The following is an 18,600-nucleotide window of genomic DNA, read 5'->3' as shown; positions in this document are numbered from 1 at the left end:
CATGACAATGTCAGCGTTTGCCATGAGCTCTGCATCGCTCGTCGTAGAACCGACAACTTAGAGCCCGGTTGGTCTAGTAATCAACACACATTGCATCATTATTGGGAATCTGTACAACTGAAGCATTCAGTGAAAAAGAAGGAAGCACAAAATTTAGTAGCTTGTACAAAAATCCACTAAATAAAGCAATATGGTTGTATAATGAAATTCATGAACAAAAGCAAATGGTTGAAGCAGAGAGTAGTAGTGGTTGAAGAGACACTAGTATCGGATAATGGTTGAAGCAAAAAAATTGTACAGTCAAAGTAGCACACACTTACAATGGTGGAAGCAAAAATTCATCACCATAGAATCATATGCAATAATCTATGAAGCATGGTTGCTAGGATGCAATATCTTCATTTTCTCACAACATATATATAAAGGCCGGTGATAGGCGCCGGCGCACCGGCCGAAAATTTCGGCCGGTCCCATCCTGTGCGTCCGCTCCGCTGATTGCCAACCGTCAGATTAGGAGCGTTTGGTCCCCCACTCTCGCATTCGCGCATGAGAGAAAAAAGAAAAAAAAAAAGGAGAGGATGCGGCCCAGATCACCGAAATCCATTGCATCGCTGCCCCCACCCGCGCAGCTGCCGGAATCCCGCCTCTCCGGCAGCCCCTCCATGGCCGTTGCACCTAGCTCGTCCCACCCCACCACGGCCACCGCCATCATCGTGACTCGCAGCTCCCCGCTTCTCTCCGCTGCTTGAAAGTAGCAGTCGTCGTGCACCCTCCCCATCTCGTCGTTGTTCCAAGTCTTGCCAGATGCAGCTCTGAACAAAAGTCAACCCATCAAATCACCCAGTCATCATAGCAGCCTAAAAATACAGTTGAAGCAAAATCATAGAACGGTTCCAGCAAAAAATAACTCCGGTTCCAGCAAAACAACCCAAGCGCTGGAAATTCAGGGAAATTGTTTGAAGCAAAATTTTACCACGGTTCCAGCAAAACAACCAAAGCGCTGGAAATTCGGGGAAATTGTTTGAAGCAAAATTTTACCACGGTTCCAGCAAAAACAAACTCTGATTCCAGCAAAACCAAAACTGAGCATGTAGGAATCTCGCGTAAAAACATGTTTGAAGCAAAAATTTACCTGGTTCCAGCAAAAAATACCTCTAGTTCCAGCAAATAATCACACCTCAACATCCAACCTTGTAGCTCCCCCAAACGCCGGTTGCAGCTCCGACGTGCACGATTGCAACTCCGCTGTCGAGGGGTGCAGCTGATTGGAGTCCTCCTCGCCGTTGTATGCAGCTCCTGGGTTGCAGTCGCCGCCGCCCGGCGTCGTTGGATGCAGCTCGACCAGATAGACGATTGCAGCTCCGCCAAACGCCGGTTGCAGCCCGTGTGGCCCCTGATTTGTTGTTAGGTGTGGCACCTTGAGCTGGAAGTAAAGCATGGCAGCTCGGCCATGGCCATGGCGTTGGATGCTTTCAGGTGAGATGCATTTTTGGGAGGAGGAAGAAAGCACTGGAAGCGGACGGGATAAAGGAAAGAGGATAAAAAAGTGAAGCGGTGCAGCAGGGCTCGACAAGTCAAGGACGTGTGGCCTGCGTGGCCCCGCCTGCTCGCGTTGCTAGCGAGGCGACCGGCCCAAGTTTCGGCCGGCGCCCCGGCTCTAAACACAGACACACTAGAGTAAAAACATGTTATGGGAACTCGGTTATGGCAAAAATTCATCACCATATAATTATATGCATGAAAATATGGGAACTCAACGTTAGGGAACTTGATATGGAGAAGTTGGTCGTGCTTCGTTGCGATTGTAATCGTGCTTCTATTTGATGTCGGACGTGCGTCCTGTCAATGCTGAAAGTGCATGGTAGGCGCGCTTCCTTTATCGCCATGGTTAGCGGCACTAAGAAGGATTGGCATGCATGGAGCGGCGCTGCAACAACGATGAACCATTAGCCGAGACCTCCTTTACTGCAAAGTAGGACAGCTGAATATCAAATTAAAATGAGGTCAACCGAGGACGTGAAGCCGATGTGCAACCGGCCGGGCGTGCTCTGGTCGCTGTCGAGAAGGGATGGCACTCCAGTAGAAGGGAGCATTATCCTGTCACTTGGGGATTGCCCGATGCCTATCCATCCTCCCTGCTGGGATGGGCATCACGGCCACCTGCTAATCAAGCACATATGAATCAAGCATAGGAGAATTAAATCAATGTGACGCAACCCGCAAAATCAGTGAGGAACACACATTGGAATCAACTCTTTGTGACGCTCACCATGCCAAAGGGAACGGCCATCAAACTTCTTGCCCACGATTGTTGGTGCCCGCTCACATCGGCCTTGGCGGATCACGGTCATGGTGTCGTGGAGAATTAGCACCTCGGCAGATCACGGCCACGATTGTCATTCAGAATTAGCAGCTCGGTAGATCAATGAACAGACGATGTGGTTGGGAGGAGTAGGGGAAGAGGACTGACCGATGAGGTGTCCACGATACACAACGACGATGGGCGATGGAGGCGGGTGGAAGGGATCTGGGCGAGGCGAGCTTGGGCCTGTGCGTGCTGTTGGCGGCGAATGGAATCGAGAAGCATGTGGGGCGAGAAATTAGGAAGAGGTTAGATGCAGGGGTTGCGGGAAGTTAATGCCCGGATGTTGGGATTTTCTTCTTCTTTTTTAACATATATGAAGAGCACGTTGTGACCGTCGGATTTAAATTGAATCGGCGGCCGTCGACTAGTCTGGCGCTCGTTTCCTATCAGACAATAGATAGGAAGGGTTTCCCTTGGTTGTATGCAGATGGAGATAGTTACTTTAAAACTGCTGAGAATAAATGCCTTTTTTTTTATGGATGTGTGCATCCATTGATGGGAAGGTTGAAAAAATGCCTTCTTTTATTGAAGAACTAAAATAATTGCTCGATCGTATATTTTCTCATGTGCTACCATTTTGATTGTTGTATCCCTCTATTCGTAAATATTGTATTCAAACTGTGAAAAATGTGTATCTTATTGTAGTTCTTAACCTAAGAGTATTACATCGATTTTTCAAGAAAAAGCAAACACTTTCCACCTTGGCATTGATAGAAAAATAATATTTTGCAACCTGGCTCACCAAATCTCTCCTAGATGTTCTACATGTTCGGACCTGACAGTCGAGGCATTTTTATACCTCCAATGTTTTATCCCTTATTTGTGCTCCAACTTTATCCCTTATTTATGCGTGAACTGATGTGGACGTCTGAAATCCCGTCCCTCCCAAGCAACCACTCCAACCACACCGCAAATTCACTTTTTTCTCTATTTTCCTTCTCTCTCCTCTTTTCATTGGACAAACAGGCGGATAATTGAGGGGTAGCGTTGGATGCCCGTAATTCGGCCGGCTGTCCGCTGACATTTGAGGATATCTGTCTCATAATTGTTGGTGGAGATGCCCTAAATCTCCCGCAACCATCCGAACCATGGAAGCCACCCAACACCGTTTTCAATCGGTCCGCGGGGCGGTCCGGACGCGATTTCTCCTGCAAAACGGAGACAAAAGTGGGGCAGGTTTGCGGGAGTCCGGACACGCGAAATGTACGAATCTGACACCACAGGCCCACCCAAAATCCTTCCCGACCCCGCGACTCCATCCTCCCCATTTTCTCTCCTAACTTCTTTCTCTCTTGCCGGCACCGCGCTCCACCACCCCGGCCACCACGCCACACCTGCGTCTCCTTCACCTCCGACGATCCAGCAGGGCTCCCCTATCCTCCGACCGCCCCGCCAGGTACCATGCCTGGCAACTGTTCGATGAATCGCCAGAGCTGAAAACAGTTGTCCCTTCCTGTTTGTAGCAATGGATTTCATTTGGAGTACATATACGAGCAGTATGTTGAGTCCTCCGACGGCTCCTCGGACGAGGAGGAGTACTCCGATGAGACGGCAATGATGCAGGCGGCTCTTGAAGACGCGAAGCGTGCGAAGGAGCATGTTCTCAATTTCAAGGGCTCGATCAAGGGTCATCGAGTGCTCAACCACAACAGGGCGTGCGGGCTACTTTCCCCCGGATGCACTATTCGCTGACCATTTTGACAGGTGTTTTCGGATACGCAAGACTGTCTTCGATCGTTTGTACCATGGCGTCCGGTCCTATGATGATTACTTCATCCTGAAGAAGAACGTTGTGAGAACGATTGTCTTCTCTGGTTACCAAAAATGCACGGCCACACTCCGGATGTTTGCATATGACACGGCCGCTGATTCGTGGGACAAGTACCTATGGATGTCGAAAGGGCATTTGGAGTTCTTCAGGCCTGTTTTTTAGTTGTTTGTGGGCCTGGAAAACAATGGGATCCGAGACCTTGTGGGAGGTGATGACATGTTGTGTGATCATGCACAACACGATCGTCGACGATGAGGGTGATGATGTTGTCGCAGCTCTGGAATTTGAGAACATGGGTGATCCTATCCAACTTCCGGATCAGAATCCGGCCACATTTGAGGAGTTTATTCAAATGCGTCAACAAATTTGGCATCGACCAACTCACGAGCAGCTCAAGGAAGATCTAATTGAGCATCAGTTAGCGATGAAAGGGGACAATAATGTTGGCTGTAAATATTTGAACTTTTTTAAATTTGAACTAGTGTTGCATGCGGCTATTTGAACTTTTGTGTCCTTTGCATGTGGCTATTTGATCGTGCGGACTAGGAAAAAAACGAAAGGCCGGATGTGTGCGGCTACGATTGGATAGTGTCCTCCCGCATCCGTGTCGCGGACTGGTCCCCCCCTCCCTCAGACGGATGCGGAAGGTTTTTTGCGGGTTGCTGTTGGAGATGTTGTTATATAATGCAAGGATGCTTAGGGTGGTGCTTAGAGAAATACATTATTTATTTTTCTTTATAATGCTTATTTGTACAAGGTAAATGCTTAATTATGCATCCCTCTCATATAGATAAGTAGGGTGCTTAAGGAAAAATCAATTTATTTTACTAAGCATCTCTCCGCTGACCTTGCATTGTATATACAAGGCCTAACAGCAACTCCAATGGGGCGATCCATTTCGTCCGCCCGCATCCGTTTGGGTCGGCGCGGACAAAAGTGGAGGCCCAACGCGCCGACCCAAACTCAAATCGTGTCCGCCTGGCGTCCGCGCCGACCCATTTCCGGCCCAAAATTGCGCCTGGAATGCGTCGGCGCGGACGCAAAGCAGACGCGCCGTGCGTCTCCTCGTCGTCCGCCGCGTCCCCACCTATAGGCCACCCAACCGCCACCGGTCATCTTATTTATGACGACCACCGACAGCGGGCCCACGCGTCAGCCAGTGGAAGCGTCCTTTTTAACCACGCGTGCGGCGGGGTCGGCCTCATCCACTTCTCCGGTCCACATCTGGCCCCCCACCACTCTCTTTGCTTCCTCGCCGGCGACCGCAAACCCTAGCGCGCCCATGGGCCTCTTCGGCAGCAGCAATGGCAAGGGCAAGGGCAAGGGCACCCCCGGCGCCTCGTCCTCCCATGCTCCCTTTCCCTCTCCTTCTCCGGCGGCGCCGCGTTTCTGCCCTGGTCGCCGGCGCCTGCACATCCCGGTGCACCAAGCGCGGTGGCACTGGGAGTACAGGCAGCCACTGTCGTACCCCGATGTCACGCTGCCGCACCATTGGCATCTGGATCCGCAGCGGATCCCGGTGTCGGCGGTTCTGCGGAGCCAGCGAGCGCACGACGACGAGGTGCGCAGGCGCCGCGCGCAGCTCACGCCGGAGCGGCGTCGGCTACCAGAGTACGCCGCCGACTCCCCCAACTGGGAGGCGTGGTTCGCCCTCGAACACGAGGAGCAACGACGCTCGGGTGTCGACGTCGTCCCGCTGCCGTTCCCACCGCCGCCCCCGCAGGTAGAGCCGGAGGACATGGAGGCGGAGGCGGAGTACCAAGCCGTCCTCGAGGAGGCCCTGCAGCACGCGCTGGAGGCTAGCCGCCTCGAGGAGGACGCGCACTGGGATGGGCTGGAGCAAGCCCTTGCCCTGTCGGCGGTGGGGGACTCCGTCCACACCCCGCTCTTTGTGCCGCCACCGCCACCGTCGCTGCCCGTCCAGCCCAAGCCGGAGCCGGAGCCGGCGTGGAAGCGCTCCCCGCCTCCACCCACTTGGCCGGAGGAGGCCTACTCGTGGACGGGCCAGTACCGCGAGTGGGTGAGCGCGCCTCCCATCCACTTCGCCGCGACATCGGAGCAGGAGGAGGCCCACCTCGAGCGCTGGAAGGAGCACTGGCTCCGCCAGGAGCAGGCCGACGGCGAGGAGCAAATGCACTACGAGGCCATGCTCCAACGTGACGCGGAGGCGCTCCGGCTCGAGGAGGAGGAGGAGGAGCGTGCGCGGCTGGCCGCAATGCCGCCGCCCCAGCAGACGCCGAAGGAGGCTGCCCTGGCAGCGTACCAGGCGGCGTTCGGGTGGGCTGGCCCTGCTCCGGTCTTCATCGACCTCACCGACGACGGCGGCGTCGACGGCAAGGGCAAGGCCGACGATGTCTAGGGCAGCGTGCGGGGCGGCAGCAGGCGGGCGCAAACTTTTTTAATGCTTTATTTAATGTTTATTAGATTTAGGTGGACTTTGGCCGGCCACTTTATGTTTAATTATGTTTTTTCGTGCAACTTGTTTTTTTCACGCCGGCACATTTGGTCGGCCTCCCCGTTGAGCGGTCAAGCCGACCCATTTTAAAATGCGGACGCGCACGTCCGCCTGGCCGACCCAAACGGACAAAGCATGAGTTCGTTTGGGTCGCTGCGTTGGAGTTGCTCTAAAAGGGCCAACCTCTAAAATTTTAATGGAACTTGTGGTTGGTTGGTTGAGAAAACAGCAGTATCCCCAAACCACCAGAGTTCAAGTTCTAAACATAACATTGATGATCGCATTTTTTTGAATTTATTTCAGGCCTTTGCGTTAAAGAGAGGAGACGTTGTCGTGTTAAAAAAATTAAACGAAGTGATAGGGCGTCATGAGAGGCGTCTCGAGGCCAAGGGGAGAAAAGAAAAGAAAACCGAACCCCCTAGAACCTTTCTGCAATGGCCATCGCATCCGCCCTACGCCGCGCCCCCAGGGCGGCGGCGGCCGCGCGCGCCCTCTTCGTCGCCCTGGGCAGCCCGCGCAGCGGACGCGTCGGCCCTCCCCACCCTCGCGCGGCGCCCGTCGCCCCACTCTCATCCCTCTCCGCCCCGCAGCCGAGCGCCGTCGCCGACGCCCAACTCCTCCGGGTCATAACCTACGAGATCTCCCGCGCCCAGCTCGACTGCAGGAACCGCAACTGGGTAACAGCCACGCCTCCTGCACAAAGCTCGCCATTTCTCTCCCCTTCACTGCAGATGATTCGGGGAATAACACTGGCTGATCTGAAGATGTAACAATGGATCATGGTCCTGCCAGGCGAAGGAACTAGGGGAAGGCTTCCCCTTCGAGATCAGAGACAAGGAGGGCACCAACAGGATAACGCTCACGAGGACCCATCAGGACGAGCAGATCGAGGTGGAGGTGCTCCTGCCCAGCCCCGTCGACGGAGCTGCGCAAGACGACGGCGAGCGGGAAGAGGATGACCAAGCTGAAGACGGCAAGAAACAGGGCCACGCCGGTGGCGATGTCCCAAATAGGTACTGCATCCCGCTCACTGTGAGGATTCGCAAAGGGGCGGCGGCTTCATGCTTGGAGATCAGCTGCCGCTCCTACCCCACGGGGTTCGTCGTCGAGAGGTTGGAGTTTGAATCTGCTGGTGGAACTGCTTTCAGGTTAGTGTAATGCCATTTGCTTTGTTGGCACTTGATTGTGTGATGGTTTGTCATGGCTGTTCTAGGTTTGCTTACACTGGGTTCACATCACATTGTTTGCAGTGACATTCCTGGGGAGCTTCCGAAGGCTTTGCATCTCTACTTGGGAAGTAGGGGCATCTCGACACATTTTACCTACTTCATGCATGCGTACATGATAACCAAGGAGTGCCATGAGTACTTGTCCTGGTTGAGAAAACTCAAAGGTCTGGTGAAGGGTTGAATGGAGTGGAAGTTCAGGTTTCTTTCTTTCAGTCTGGGTGGTAGTTTGGGCAAATGATACTAGGGATGCATTCCTATGGAACATGAATCCTACAAAAATGAGGGCTCCACGGGCCGCACCGGGGCGCCCCAGATCCGGCCACCTAAGGCACACCCTCCTCCTCCTCTCCCCTCACCGCCGCCGGAGGGCGTCGCCGGGGCAAAGCCCGGGCGGCGTCGGCGGCGGTGGGGCCATTTCGCGGCGCAGTGGGGGCGGATCTGCCGCTCTTGGCGTCCGGCGGCGCTGGTGGTCCAGGGGCTGTGCGCGCCGGCGAGTTCAGGGCTGGCGGCCACGACGTGGCGGCCTTGGTGGGGTGCTGCGTGCGCCCGCCGGTTGCACGGCCATGGCGCAGGGGCTCGGCGGGCTGGGCGCGGATCTGCGCGTCGGGGCGTGGGCGTCTAGTGCGTGCAGAGGGTCCTGCGGCGACAGGGAGGCCGCGGCAGGGAAGCTCGGCAGGCGGGCGTGAGGGGCTGCGGCTCAGGCGAGGCCGGGCAGGGAGGCTCGGCGGATGTGCGCAGGAGGTCCGGGCAGCACGGATTTGCGGCTGGGTGGCCACATGCTCCGGTGTGGTGGAGGCCCGTCATGGTGCTGCTGCTCTGGCGGGGCGCGTGGTGGAGGGGCTCGGGCTGCCTGTTTGGCGCTCGGGCGGCGGCTTCGGCTGCGAGGATGATTGGTGGGCTTGTCAGTGCCGGTGCGGGATGATGTGCAACCGAGGTGGTGTGGGAGCTCGGGTGAAGACCCTGTCTCGGCCCTGTGCCGTGACCAGCGATGGCGGTGGTTGTGGCCGTCGTGACCTTCCTGGAGGCATCGCTGATTTGCTGCCGCACTCCTCTCGCACGGATCCGGCCATCTCGGCCTCTTCAGGGGAAACCCTAGATCTTATGATCGGACGATGACGGCTCCTTGGTGTCGTTTTCCCTCTTGGGGGCTTCGTCTTGGAGCTCGGCATCGGCAAGCGGGACCGGTGGTTGGTGGCGTCCAGGCTTCTGTGGCAACGATGATGGTGGGAGCCATGTCGGCGACGCGGCAATGGTTGCGGTAGTCGGCTCTTCTTCGGCGTGTCCATGGTATTGCCTCGGTTTGCTTGTTGCTATGGAGTCGAAGCTGCGGCGGCGAGGCCCTGTGGTATACGATGACTGGCTGCAGGTTGCCCGTTCGGCGATCTCCCGTGGCGCCAATCGTGCCTGGTTTTGTCCTACTGAGTTCTCCGTCAGAGTTGGAATTGCGCTGTCTGGCCGCAGGAGGCTGAGGTTTTGGCATCGATCTTCATGCAGCTTCACGTGTCCGCTACAGTGTGGGTTGAGTCGACGATCGCCTACGGCGAAGTGGGAGTCGTTTCCTCAGAGTGTAGGGATGGCGATGACGCCTCTAGGGGAGGAGTGATGACGATGACGCCTGCGTGCGGCCTCGTCGAGGCCCTCTTTGGAGTGGTGTGCGTGGGGCTTTCTATGTGTGCTGCTCAGCGGTTGTGAGGGTTTTAGCCCGGTTCTCCATAATTAACTGGGCAATCTGGTTTTCGCTTGGTTTTCCCTAATTAACCAAGCAACTCTCTTCTGCTTAATTAATCGATGAGGTAAAACTTTTGCCTCCGTTTCAAAAAAAAAAAATCCTACAAAAATGATGTGAGATGGGGCCTGGCATTGTGTAACCTTTGTCGTGTGTCATGTTACCATGGAGGCAAATGCTACTACAGAACTTTGTTTTAGCTACTATAGTTGTACTGGGCCTTGGTCATGGATTGCATTTGGTTGTCAAGATTAAGGAGGAACTGACCACTGCAACCATCTCTTCCTATAATATTCCGCACTTTCACTGGTGCTACATTTGTGAGTACAAATCCTGGTGAAAAATGCTTACCACTCTGGGGAAATACACTTGTGTTCCTGGTTGTATATACACCCTATATGGAGATTTCTTTTAAATATTTTAATAAAAAGTCAAAATAGGTAAGAACTATTTTGACAAAACACTTGACTTACTTTTGCACTAGTATATAAATTTTCACGAAAAAAAAACAAAAGTTGACCTTGCAGCAAAAAAGACAAAATTTATTTGCTATTATAGGTCACTATTCACGCTATTTTAGCCAAAAATTTGTCTTTTTTGAAAAGAAGTCAAAGGGAGATTTTCTTTTTGTGGTTTTTTTTCTCACGAGTACAATAGAAGGTCAAGTTTATTTCAAAAATATTTTCAGGAATTTTTGACTTTTTGTTGAATTACTAAAAAGAAATCCCATATAGGATGTAGATGTCCCCATAGACCACAAATCCGCCTCCACCACTCTAGCTGCTTGTTTGGTTTGAAGCTAAGTTGCTGCGAGTATGCGCAAGAATAAGCCTACAAAGTTTGTTACTCCCTCCGATCTGTACGAAAGTTGTACAAAAGCAGCGTCAATTAATATGGATCGGAGGGAGTACTATTAAACTTCTGGCAACCTTAGGTGTGACAAGCTTTGATTGAGATCCAAACGGCCCAATGATTTGAACCGAAGGTCATCTCAGTCCAGATTCCAGAATCATATGACTAACTGACTATATCTACCCTTTCGAGCTTCGCCCATGAAATATTGAAGTCATTCATGATTTGTTCAGTTCGGTGGTTAAACCCAAGGGATACATGTGTACGCAAACATACCTCACATCAATTAGCTTACTACTCCCTCCATTCCTAAATATAAGTCTTTAAAGATTTCAATACAAACTACATACGGATGTATATAGACATACTTTAGAGTGCAGATTCACTCATTTTGCTCCGTATGTAGTCTTTTATTGGAATCTCCAAAGACTTATATTTAGGAACGGAGGGAGTATATGCTGGATAGAAACATGAGAAAACCATGCATTTACAGCAATGGATTGTACAAACAAAAAAGAGCTTCACATTCTTGCTAACCACCGTTGTTGTACAGCACGGTGGCAGAAAGTTCACCAGGTGCAAATTTAGATGGCAAACTTAGTAACTTCGCACTGGAACGCACACAGTGAAATTCCCTTAACTACACAGAGTCAAAAATCTTGAAAACAGACACTCCCAAGGTCTATCAAATCTAGGGTCAATATGTATGTAGGGTGAAACTAGTCCACTGCCTGGTCCTCAGAAAGATGAATGGCAGAACAGAACGACGGGGACACAAAGAAAACATCCAGCTCACCTGCTAAAAGGAAAACAAAAGTGTGTTAAACAGCTTGTCCCACTTACTATAGAGTACTCAATAACATTAAAGCGTGGAGTTGTTCAGAAGGGTGTAATGGAATATTTGGAAGGGGAATTGAGGATATGCAGTTCAACGAGAGTAACCGACCTGAAGCAACACAGAATAGATCTCAGGCAAAAAAGAAAACTTTGATGAACAGTGCCAGAGCAAACTGCAGCACTGATGCACTTGCGATCAAAGCCATCATATCAGCTCCTTCGGTGCATTCCTTCAAGTTTAAAAAGATGAACCAAGATGATGCACCACCGGCACCAGCTATGATGACCCAGCGAAGAAATTCCACGGGAATAAGTAGCAGTATCTGAGGCAAAGAAAAATAGCAGAGCAATCTGTGTTAGACAAGCAAGTCACCCTTTGCATGAAAGAATAGAGGTGCTAGCCAAAACACGGACAACCATAACATTATCATGGATTATTACTTTGATAGAGTCAATTCTCTGACTAGATATTCTTTACATTATATATAGTTGCATCAATGAATGAAAATTCCCACGGAAGTTCAATAAAAGGTACGTACGCAATGTGCTACATGTTCTTGCTTGTAAAAAAAAATATAAATGTATTGGGATAGAACTTAAATACTTACAGATGCTGGTACGAAGATAAACAGAGAATAGCCCCACATACACCAAAACCGGATAAGGCTTGGGCGTGATCCAAAGTACTGAAACAGGAAAAAGAATGCAGCAGGTACCACGATAGCATAACCGTACATGACTGATGCCGCCAAACTGAAATAGCTAACATCAAAGTTCCATATATTCAGATCACTTTTCCTTTGCATTAGATAAGTGGCAAAGTTTCCGAATGCAGCCAGCATAAATATCAGTGTAGTGGTGATCCATAAGGGCCCATACCTGCAGAATAAAGAAAATGATTTATCACAGATCGAAAAGTAGGCTCGGAGATAAAATGTAGTCATAACAATGCAATAAGAAACTCAAGTGCAAAAGCGGGTGAGAAGTTACTTAAAATTATGACTTGTCATGTTCCCTTAAAAATTATGTTGCTAGCATAACAAACCCCATCTGCTATACAAATTACAAGTTACAACATATATCTGTTACACCATATTTGGTATTTCTCTAGAATGTCTATTAAACTATCGCACTTCCCCAATAAAAAAATTCATCTGATGCTAGTGCTAGTATTGCTTCACTACACAATTCTGGCATGTTCCAACAGTGCTCTCAATAATACTGCAGCATGTGCATGTGCTGCAACTTATGATATCACTTGAGTGTAGTGATCTTTGTGAATTGCTCTTGTTATGAGCTATATACTTGACCATTTGCCTCAAATCATTTACTACAGACTATGTGGTACTTAGAACTCAAAATTTTCAAACTTGGAAGCAGGTAGAAGATTGGCAATACACTTACATGTCAGGATTAACATCTATCTTCCTGAAAAATCCCTCCATTGGATAAACTGAACTGATAAGTCTGTCAACAACGACATCAGTATCAACATTGAAATATGGAGTATAAGAGGCAACATTGAAGTATCCTTTCCAGTTTGTCTGTGTTTCTACATCTCCACCTGCAAAGAGGATAAAAGAATATTTCAACATGGAACAACAGATGCAAAAGAAACATCATGCAATTTTAAATGAAATATTGAGAAAAATCCTGTCATCTATGCATTGTCTGGGATAAAGGCCAAAGTAACAAACAAAGAACAAATGCACGACAGTGCTTTCTTTGGACTGGAGACTTCTAGAAAATCATAATTACATTATTTTTCTGAAATCTAAAAATGGTGCGCCGTAGGCAAACAATAGCAGTCACGAAATGCACAATATTATCATCATGTGCTCCATACGACAGCTACAGTACGCAATCTCTATGACTCATGCAAACAGAAGATGCTATAAGCTCTATGTTCGTATTTTACACACGCAGCTTTAACAAAGCATTACCAGGATATATACACACTAATATCACATCGGGATGTAAACCATGGGGAGGCCATGTGCTTTGTTCAAGATTTCTCACACAAGAGACATCACAGGCTCACAGCTACACTCAGGCCCTTTCGAACTGAAATCTATAAACCCTACACTTGGGCCATTGGAATGTAATAAATACAAATCTCATAAGCAAGTAAGATATTCACATCGCATCCCACTAAACCAAAATATATCCACACCCATTAACCTGACAAATTGTGTATGCGGAGCTGGATTCATTCGAATATTGCAGACAAACTATTACTGTGGGTGGAACACGCTGATAATTAATTTAACAGGTCAATCTGTTACCTAGAGGGCTCCCTGGAGGCTGGTACCCTCCTCCGTTCGCAGCAGGAGCAGGCGGAAACTGCTGCAGGCGCGAGGTGGCAGCGGCATTTCCAACTGAAATGTAATTAATGAAAATTAATGTAACCTCGAGCCAGCAGCGGCAGCAGCAGCACTAATCTGAAACGCACGCGCGCGCGCACGTACCTTCGGCGGGAGCACCGGGCTTCCTCTCATCGGGAGCCACAGCCACAGCCTGCAGATGCAACAGAATCAATCACCCCAGCTCAACAACAACGCCAACCCTAGCGAGACGAGATGCAGGAAACGGTTAGGGGGGGAGGGCGTGATCGGTACGGGGACGGAGCCGAGGAGGTGGCTGGTGGGGAGGCTGGCGTAGCCCTCGTCCATGGCCGCTCACGCGTGGTCGCTGCAGTCGTCGCCTATCGGCAGCTGCGCATGGCCGCGTCGCGTCGCCGGAGTGGGGATTTGGATCGAGGATTTTTGGCGAGTGGGGAGGGGGGAAAGGGGAAAACTCTGCCGTGGGGAAGTCGTCGTCGCACGGTCCTCGTGCTTTGCTTCGGAAAGAAGGAGGTCGCACCTCGTGTGGCTGTTTTTTTTTTTCTTTGAGAAACCCTCATGTGGCTGGGTTTTTTTAGGATAATAGCTAGATTTTATTGATCAAAAAACACATGAAGTGAGATAGAAAAAAGATCCTGGGGTTGAAACCAAACATGGCGCCTCTCGTGTGGCTTTTTTTAAGAAAAAGGGTTTCCCCCGCTTTGTATTACAAAGCAACCACCGATACATCCAACAATAGGTGCTGGGGCCGCAGCACAAACAAGCCCAAAGAAAAAACAAAGAAAAAAGGAAGAGAAACAAATGCCAGCAACGGCAGATCGACGAAACGAAGATGACCGGCGACCGCTGCACCCTCCGAAGAAGTACCACCACGTTCCCAGCACCCGAAGCGCCGCGTACCAAGCAACACCTTCAAGAAGGAGGCGACGACGACGCCGCTGCTGCCCGGACTAATCCTAGGGTTTCCCCCGGTACGCGGGGGGCAGTGAGGGGAGGGGTGTACCCGACGCCCTTCAGGAAGGTCCGGCGGCACCCACAGGCGTCGCCGCGTCGGGGTCGGACGAGCCGCCAGAGATTTCTCCCAGCCCAAACCCCCACCACCACCCCAGACGAATCATAGTGCACCGCCCATCGCGCCGCCCACCAACATGTGCCACCACGGTCATCAAATCAACTTCGCCGTCTTCCTAAGGTCACCGACACGAAACCTGGAGGATGGGAGAAGGGAGAGTGGCCTTGGGGGCATCCGCAACATCGCCGACGTGAGGGGACAACCACCACCGCCACCGCGGAGCCGACCGGACGCGCGGACAAGGGGCCTGCCAGGCACCGAGGCCCGGCCGGACCCAAAGGGTCCGGACAGCCCCTCCCGTCACGCTACAGCTCGCCGGCCGACGAAGCCGCCACCGCCCGCAGACCACCGCAACTTCATCACCAACCAGGGAACGGCGTCGCCACGCACCGAGTCTCCGGCCCGCCCTAGCCCAGATGGAGCCCGAAAGGGCCCAGATCTGGGCCGCACGGGCGCCGCCGGCCACCAGCACCGCCACGCCGCCCCGCGGCCAACGACCGCGCCGCCGCACCGAGTACCCCGGGGCTCGCCGGAATCCCGCCGTTGAACCCCACCGCAATGGCCGAGCTGCACCGCCGCCATCGGGAGGCCCCCGCGCCCCCCATGAGCGTGCGGGGAAGGGACGGCCCGCCGCCGCCAGCGCCTCGCGGGCAAGGCCCGGCGGACCCGGCCGGCGGCGGGGGGGGGGAGGGAGATGGACGGGGAGGAGGCCGAAGGAGCGGAGGTAGGGGGCCGCCCGTCGCCCGCGGGGGGCGAGCGGGCGGACGGGAGCGCGGGGGGGAGGGGGAGAGGGAGGCGGGGAGCGCGCTGCCGGCGGCGGCGGCGGTGGGGGAGCGGGGGAACCCTAGTCACGCCTACAGATAGGCTTTCTGTCCTGGCTTTTTTTAGGGCTAACATGCTTTACTTTATTGATCAATGGTACGAATTACAGGGATAATAGCAGTATCAAAAGGGTTTAAAAACCACACATGACGAGCTTCATCTAGATGTAAAGCATGTCTAGCTAAACTATGGGCCTCCTTATTGGAGAGACGTCATTCATGAATAAAGGAGCAGGAGAGGAAATCTGTAGCTATATTGTTAATCTCCTTCACAATTGGTGCAATAATCCCAAGAGTTCCAGTATGAATATCGTTGAAAACAGAGAGACAATCCGAGGCCACACAAATTTTAGTGATCATCAAGTCCTTGGCCAGAGCAGTGGCTTCCCGACAAGCACGAGCTTCTAATGTTGTCGTGTGGCTGGTGCGTGGTGCAGTGGTCTCACTCCTGATAAACCCCGTTCAGGAATTGGCCCAACACTATCGACCATCCCATTTAAACATACATAATGTGTTCTTTCGGAACAAAAAGTGTGCATGTTCTTTTTTCTGGAAGAAGTGTGTATGTTTTTGTCAGCTCCAAAATGAAATGAATGAGGGGAACTTCTAAAAAGAAAGGTACATGTGTTCTTATGAAGAAAATTAGAGACATTTCAAGTGTGCCTCTAAAAATACTCCATAAAAGTGTGTATTCAACATAGTAAAAAAATCTTCTTAAACCTAGCACCAACAACCGCACTCTAGGAGATTGGCCTCCATCATCTCTCCCAAGAATGTGGTGATCAAATGTTCTAATGTGGCATGTTGGATCAATCGCTTGCTATTTGCGGATGATTGCTTAATCTTCATTGGCGCAAAGATCCAAAGTACTCATAGACTTAATGATATTCTTTGAATCGATGTCGATTACTCAGGGCAGGCTGTGAATCATGCAAAGGGTTTGATCTTTCTCATTCCAAATGCAGTGGAGGCGCTGAGAGTTTCCCTCAAAGGAACTCCGAGTATTAGCGTGGAAGCATTCTCTGAGCGCTATTTGGGACCCCCTACGGCAGTTGGAAAGATCACAAGTGGAACTTTTGTTTATATTCTTGAGAGGATTCATGGCAATACTCAAGGTAGTCCGAGAGGAACCTAGCTTGTGCTGGTAGGGAGGTTTGATTGAAAACAGTGATTCAGGCGATCCCCATTTTCAGCATGAGTTGCTTCAAGTTAACTAAAAAGGTATGCAAGAGTTTCACATCTTGTATGGCCAAATATTGGTGGGGTAGTTCTTTGGACAAGAGATCTCTCCATTTGGCGATGCAAGAGTTCTCTTGGAAGAAATTGGCTACACCAAAATAGGTTGGCGGCATGGGCTTCCGAGACTTTGAACATTCAATTTGATGATGCTAGGAAAATAAGGTTGGCGTCTATCTCCATATTTGTAGTGGGGCGTGTTGCTTTGGATGTGGGGGCCCACCAAACATGTTGGTGATGGCTCATCTATCTCCATATGGACGGATAAATGGATCCCAAATACTTCAGGCTTATGCCAATGGGCAAGTTGAGTAACGACCTGGTGAAGAGAGTCTCGGACTTGACTGATCCATATACAGGAGGTTGGAACAATGATATAGTCCCTAAAAAACTCTTCTCTCTTGATGTGGATGTGATTCTGAACGTCACATCTGATACGCCTCCATCGTATCTATAATTTTTGATTGTTTCATGCCAATATTATACAAGTTTTACATACTTTTGGCAACTTTTTATATGATTTATTGGACTAACCTATTGATCCAATGGCCAGTGCCGGTTCCTGTTTTCTGCATGTTTTTTGTATCGCAGAGTATCCATATCAAAGGAAGTTCAAATGCAATAAAATTTCACGGAGAATTATTTTGGAATATATGTGATTTTTAGGAGTTGGAATCACCGCAAACGGAGGCCCACACGCACCACAAGACACCAGGGTGCGCCCCAGGCCCCTGGCACGAGGTGGTGGGTTGTACCCTCCTCGAACGTCAGTTGGAGCTCTACTTCGGGCGCAAGGAAGCTTATATCCGGAAAAAATCGTGTTAAAATCTCAGCGCAATCAGACTTACGGATCTCCGGGAATATAAGAAACGGTTTTCGGCCAGATCTGGAGGACGCGAAACAGAAGAGAACAGAGAGGGAGATCCAATCTCGGAGGGGCTCCCGCCCCTCCGCCGCCATGGAGACCATGGACCAGAGGGGGAACTCTCCTACCATCTAGGGGGGAGGCCAAGGAAGAAGAAGCAGGAGGGGGGCTCTCTCCCCCTCTCTCCCGATGGCGCTCGAGTGCCGCCGGGGTGTTGGGGATCGTAGCAGAATTTTAAAATTTTCCTACGCTCACCAAGATCCATCTATGGAGTATACTAGCAACGAGGGGAAAGGAGTGCATCTACATACCCTTGTAGATCGCGAGCGGAAGCGTTCCAATGAACGAGGTTGATGGAGTCGTACTCGCCGTGATCCAAATCACCGATGACCGAGTGCCGAACGGACGGCACCTCCGCGTTCAACACACATACAGTGCAGCGACGTCTCCTCCTTCTTGATCTAGCAAGGGGGAAGGAGAGGTTGATGGAGATCCAGCAGCACGACGGCGTGGTGGTGGATGTAGCGGGATCTCGGCAGGGCTTCGCCGAGCTTCTGCGAGAGGGAGAGGTGTAGCAAGGGAGGAGGGAGGAGCCCAAGGCTGTAATGCTACTGCCCTCCCTCCCCCCCCCCTTTATATAGGCCCCCTGGGAAGGGGGGCGCCGGCCAGGAACCCATCTACATGGGGGGCGGCGGCCAGGGGGGAGACTTGCCCCCCAAGGCAAGTGGGGCGCCCCCACCCTAGGGTTTCCAACCCTAGGCGCAGGGGGAAGGCCCATGGGGGCGCCCCAGCCCACTAAGGGCTGGTTCCCTTCCTACTTCAGCCCATGGGGCCCTCCAGGATAGGTGGCCCCACCCGGTGGACCCCCGGGACCCTTCCGGTGGTCCCGGTACAATACCGGTGACCCCCGAAACTTTCCCGGTGGCCGAAACTTGACTTCCTATATATAATTCTTCACCTCCGGACCATTCCGGAACTCCTCGTGACGTCCGGGATCTCATCCGGGACTCCGAAAAACTTTCGGGTTTC

At 51.5% G+C, this 18,600-nt stretch overlaps 2 protein-coding genes and 1 long non-coding RNA gene across 5 annotated transcripts; 1 reads left to right on the top strand and 2 right to left on the bottom strand.

Annotated features, from left to right (window-relative positions):
• Positions 1-247: 247 nt before the first annotated feature.
• Positions 248-2,631, bottom strand: LOC123182230 (uncharacterized). 2 transcript variants are annotated; one of them, XR_006492071.1, is made up of 4 exons: positions 2,270-2,631; positions 2,010-2,163; positions 1,133-1,927; positions 248-812 (listed from the first exon to the last, which is right to left on the bottom strand). It is a non-coding gene; the product is annotated as an uncharacterized lncRNA (long non-coding RNA). The 2 variants fall into 2 exon arrangements; XR_006492070.1 differs by having other exon boundaries at positions 2,010-2,160.
• A 4,340-nt stretch (positions 2,632-6,971) lies between these two features.
• On the top strand, positions 6,972-8,032 carry LOC123182229 (uncharacterized protein At2g39795, mitochondrial). Its single transcript, XM_044594734.1, has 3 exons — positions 6,972-7,268; positions 7,384-7,739; positions 7,842-8,032. Exons 1-3 carry the CDS (start codon positions 7,026-7,028, stop codon positions 7,999-8,001), a joined length of 759 nt encoding a protein of 252 aa, XP_044450669.1. The 5' UTR covers positions 6,972-7,025; the 3' UTR covers positions 8,002-8,032.
• Positions 8,033-10,857: 2,825 nt separating this feature from the next.
• On the bottom strand, positions 10,858-14,121 carry LOC123182227 (protein YIPF1 homolog). Of its 2 annotated transcripts, none has more exons than XM_044594732.1 (7): positions 13,854-14,121; positions 13,704-13,752; positions 13,521-13,613; positions 12,640-12,799; positions 11,844-12,114; positions 11,345-11,558; positions 10,858-11,197 (listed from the first exon to the last, which is right to left on the bottom strand). In XM_044594732.1, exons 1-6 carry the CDS (start codon positions 13,905-13,907, stop codon positions 11,367-11,369), a joined length of 819 nt encoding a protein of 272 aa, XP_044450667.1. In that variant the 5' UTR covers positions 13,908-14,121; the 3' UTR covers positions 10,858-11,197; positions 11,345-11,366. The 2 variants fall into 2 exon arrangements, with proteins under 2 accessions (XP_044450667.1, XP_044450668.1); XM_044594733.1 differs by having other exon boundaries at positions 10,858-11,194.
• Between the last annotated feature and the right edge of the window lie 4,479 nt (positions 14,122-18,600).

Source organism: Triticum aestivum, chromosome 1D, assembly GCF_018294505.1.
Source record: "Triticum aestivum cultivar Chinese Spring chromosome 1D, IWGSC CS RefSeq v2.1, whole genome shotgun sequence".
Taxonomy (NCBI): Eukaryota; Viridiplantae; Streptophyta; class Magnoliopsida; order Poales; family Poaceae; genus Triticum; species Triticum aestivum.
This window is presented reverse-complemented; position numbering and strand designations above follow the sequence as displayed.

Bases quoted from the DNA above. Each gene is read 5' to 3' on its own strand.
- LOC123182229 (XM_044594734.1), top strand. From the start codon at position 7,026: ATGGCCATCGCATCCGCCCTACGCCGCGCCCCCAGGGCGGCGGCGGCC. The intron at 7,269-7,383 runs GTAACAGCCACG...TGGTCCTGCCAG, and splicing joins ACTGCAGGAACCGCAACTGG to GCGAAGGAACTAGGGGAAGG. The intron at 7,740-7,841 runs GTTAGTGTAATG...CATTGTTTGCAG, and splicing joins GCTGGTGGAACTGCTTTCAG to TGACATTCCTGGGGAGCTTC.
- LOC123182227 (XM_044594732.1), bottom strand. From the start codon at position 13,907: ATGGACGAGGGCTACGCCAGCCTCCCCACCAGCCACCTCCTCGGCTCC. The intron at 13,614-13,703 runs GTACGTGCGCGC...ATTACATTTCAG, and splicing joins GCCCGGTGCTCCCGCCGAAG to TTGGAAATGCCGCTGCCACC. The intron at 12,115-12,639 runs GTAAGTGTATTG...TTTATTCTGCAG, and splicing joins ATAGATGTTAATCCTGACAT to GTATGGGCCCTTATGGATCA.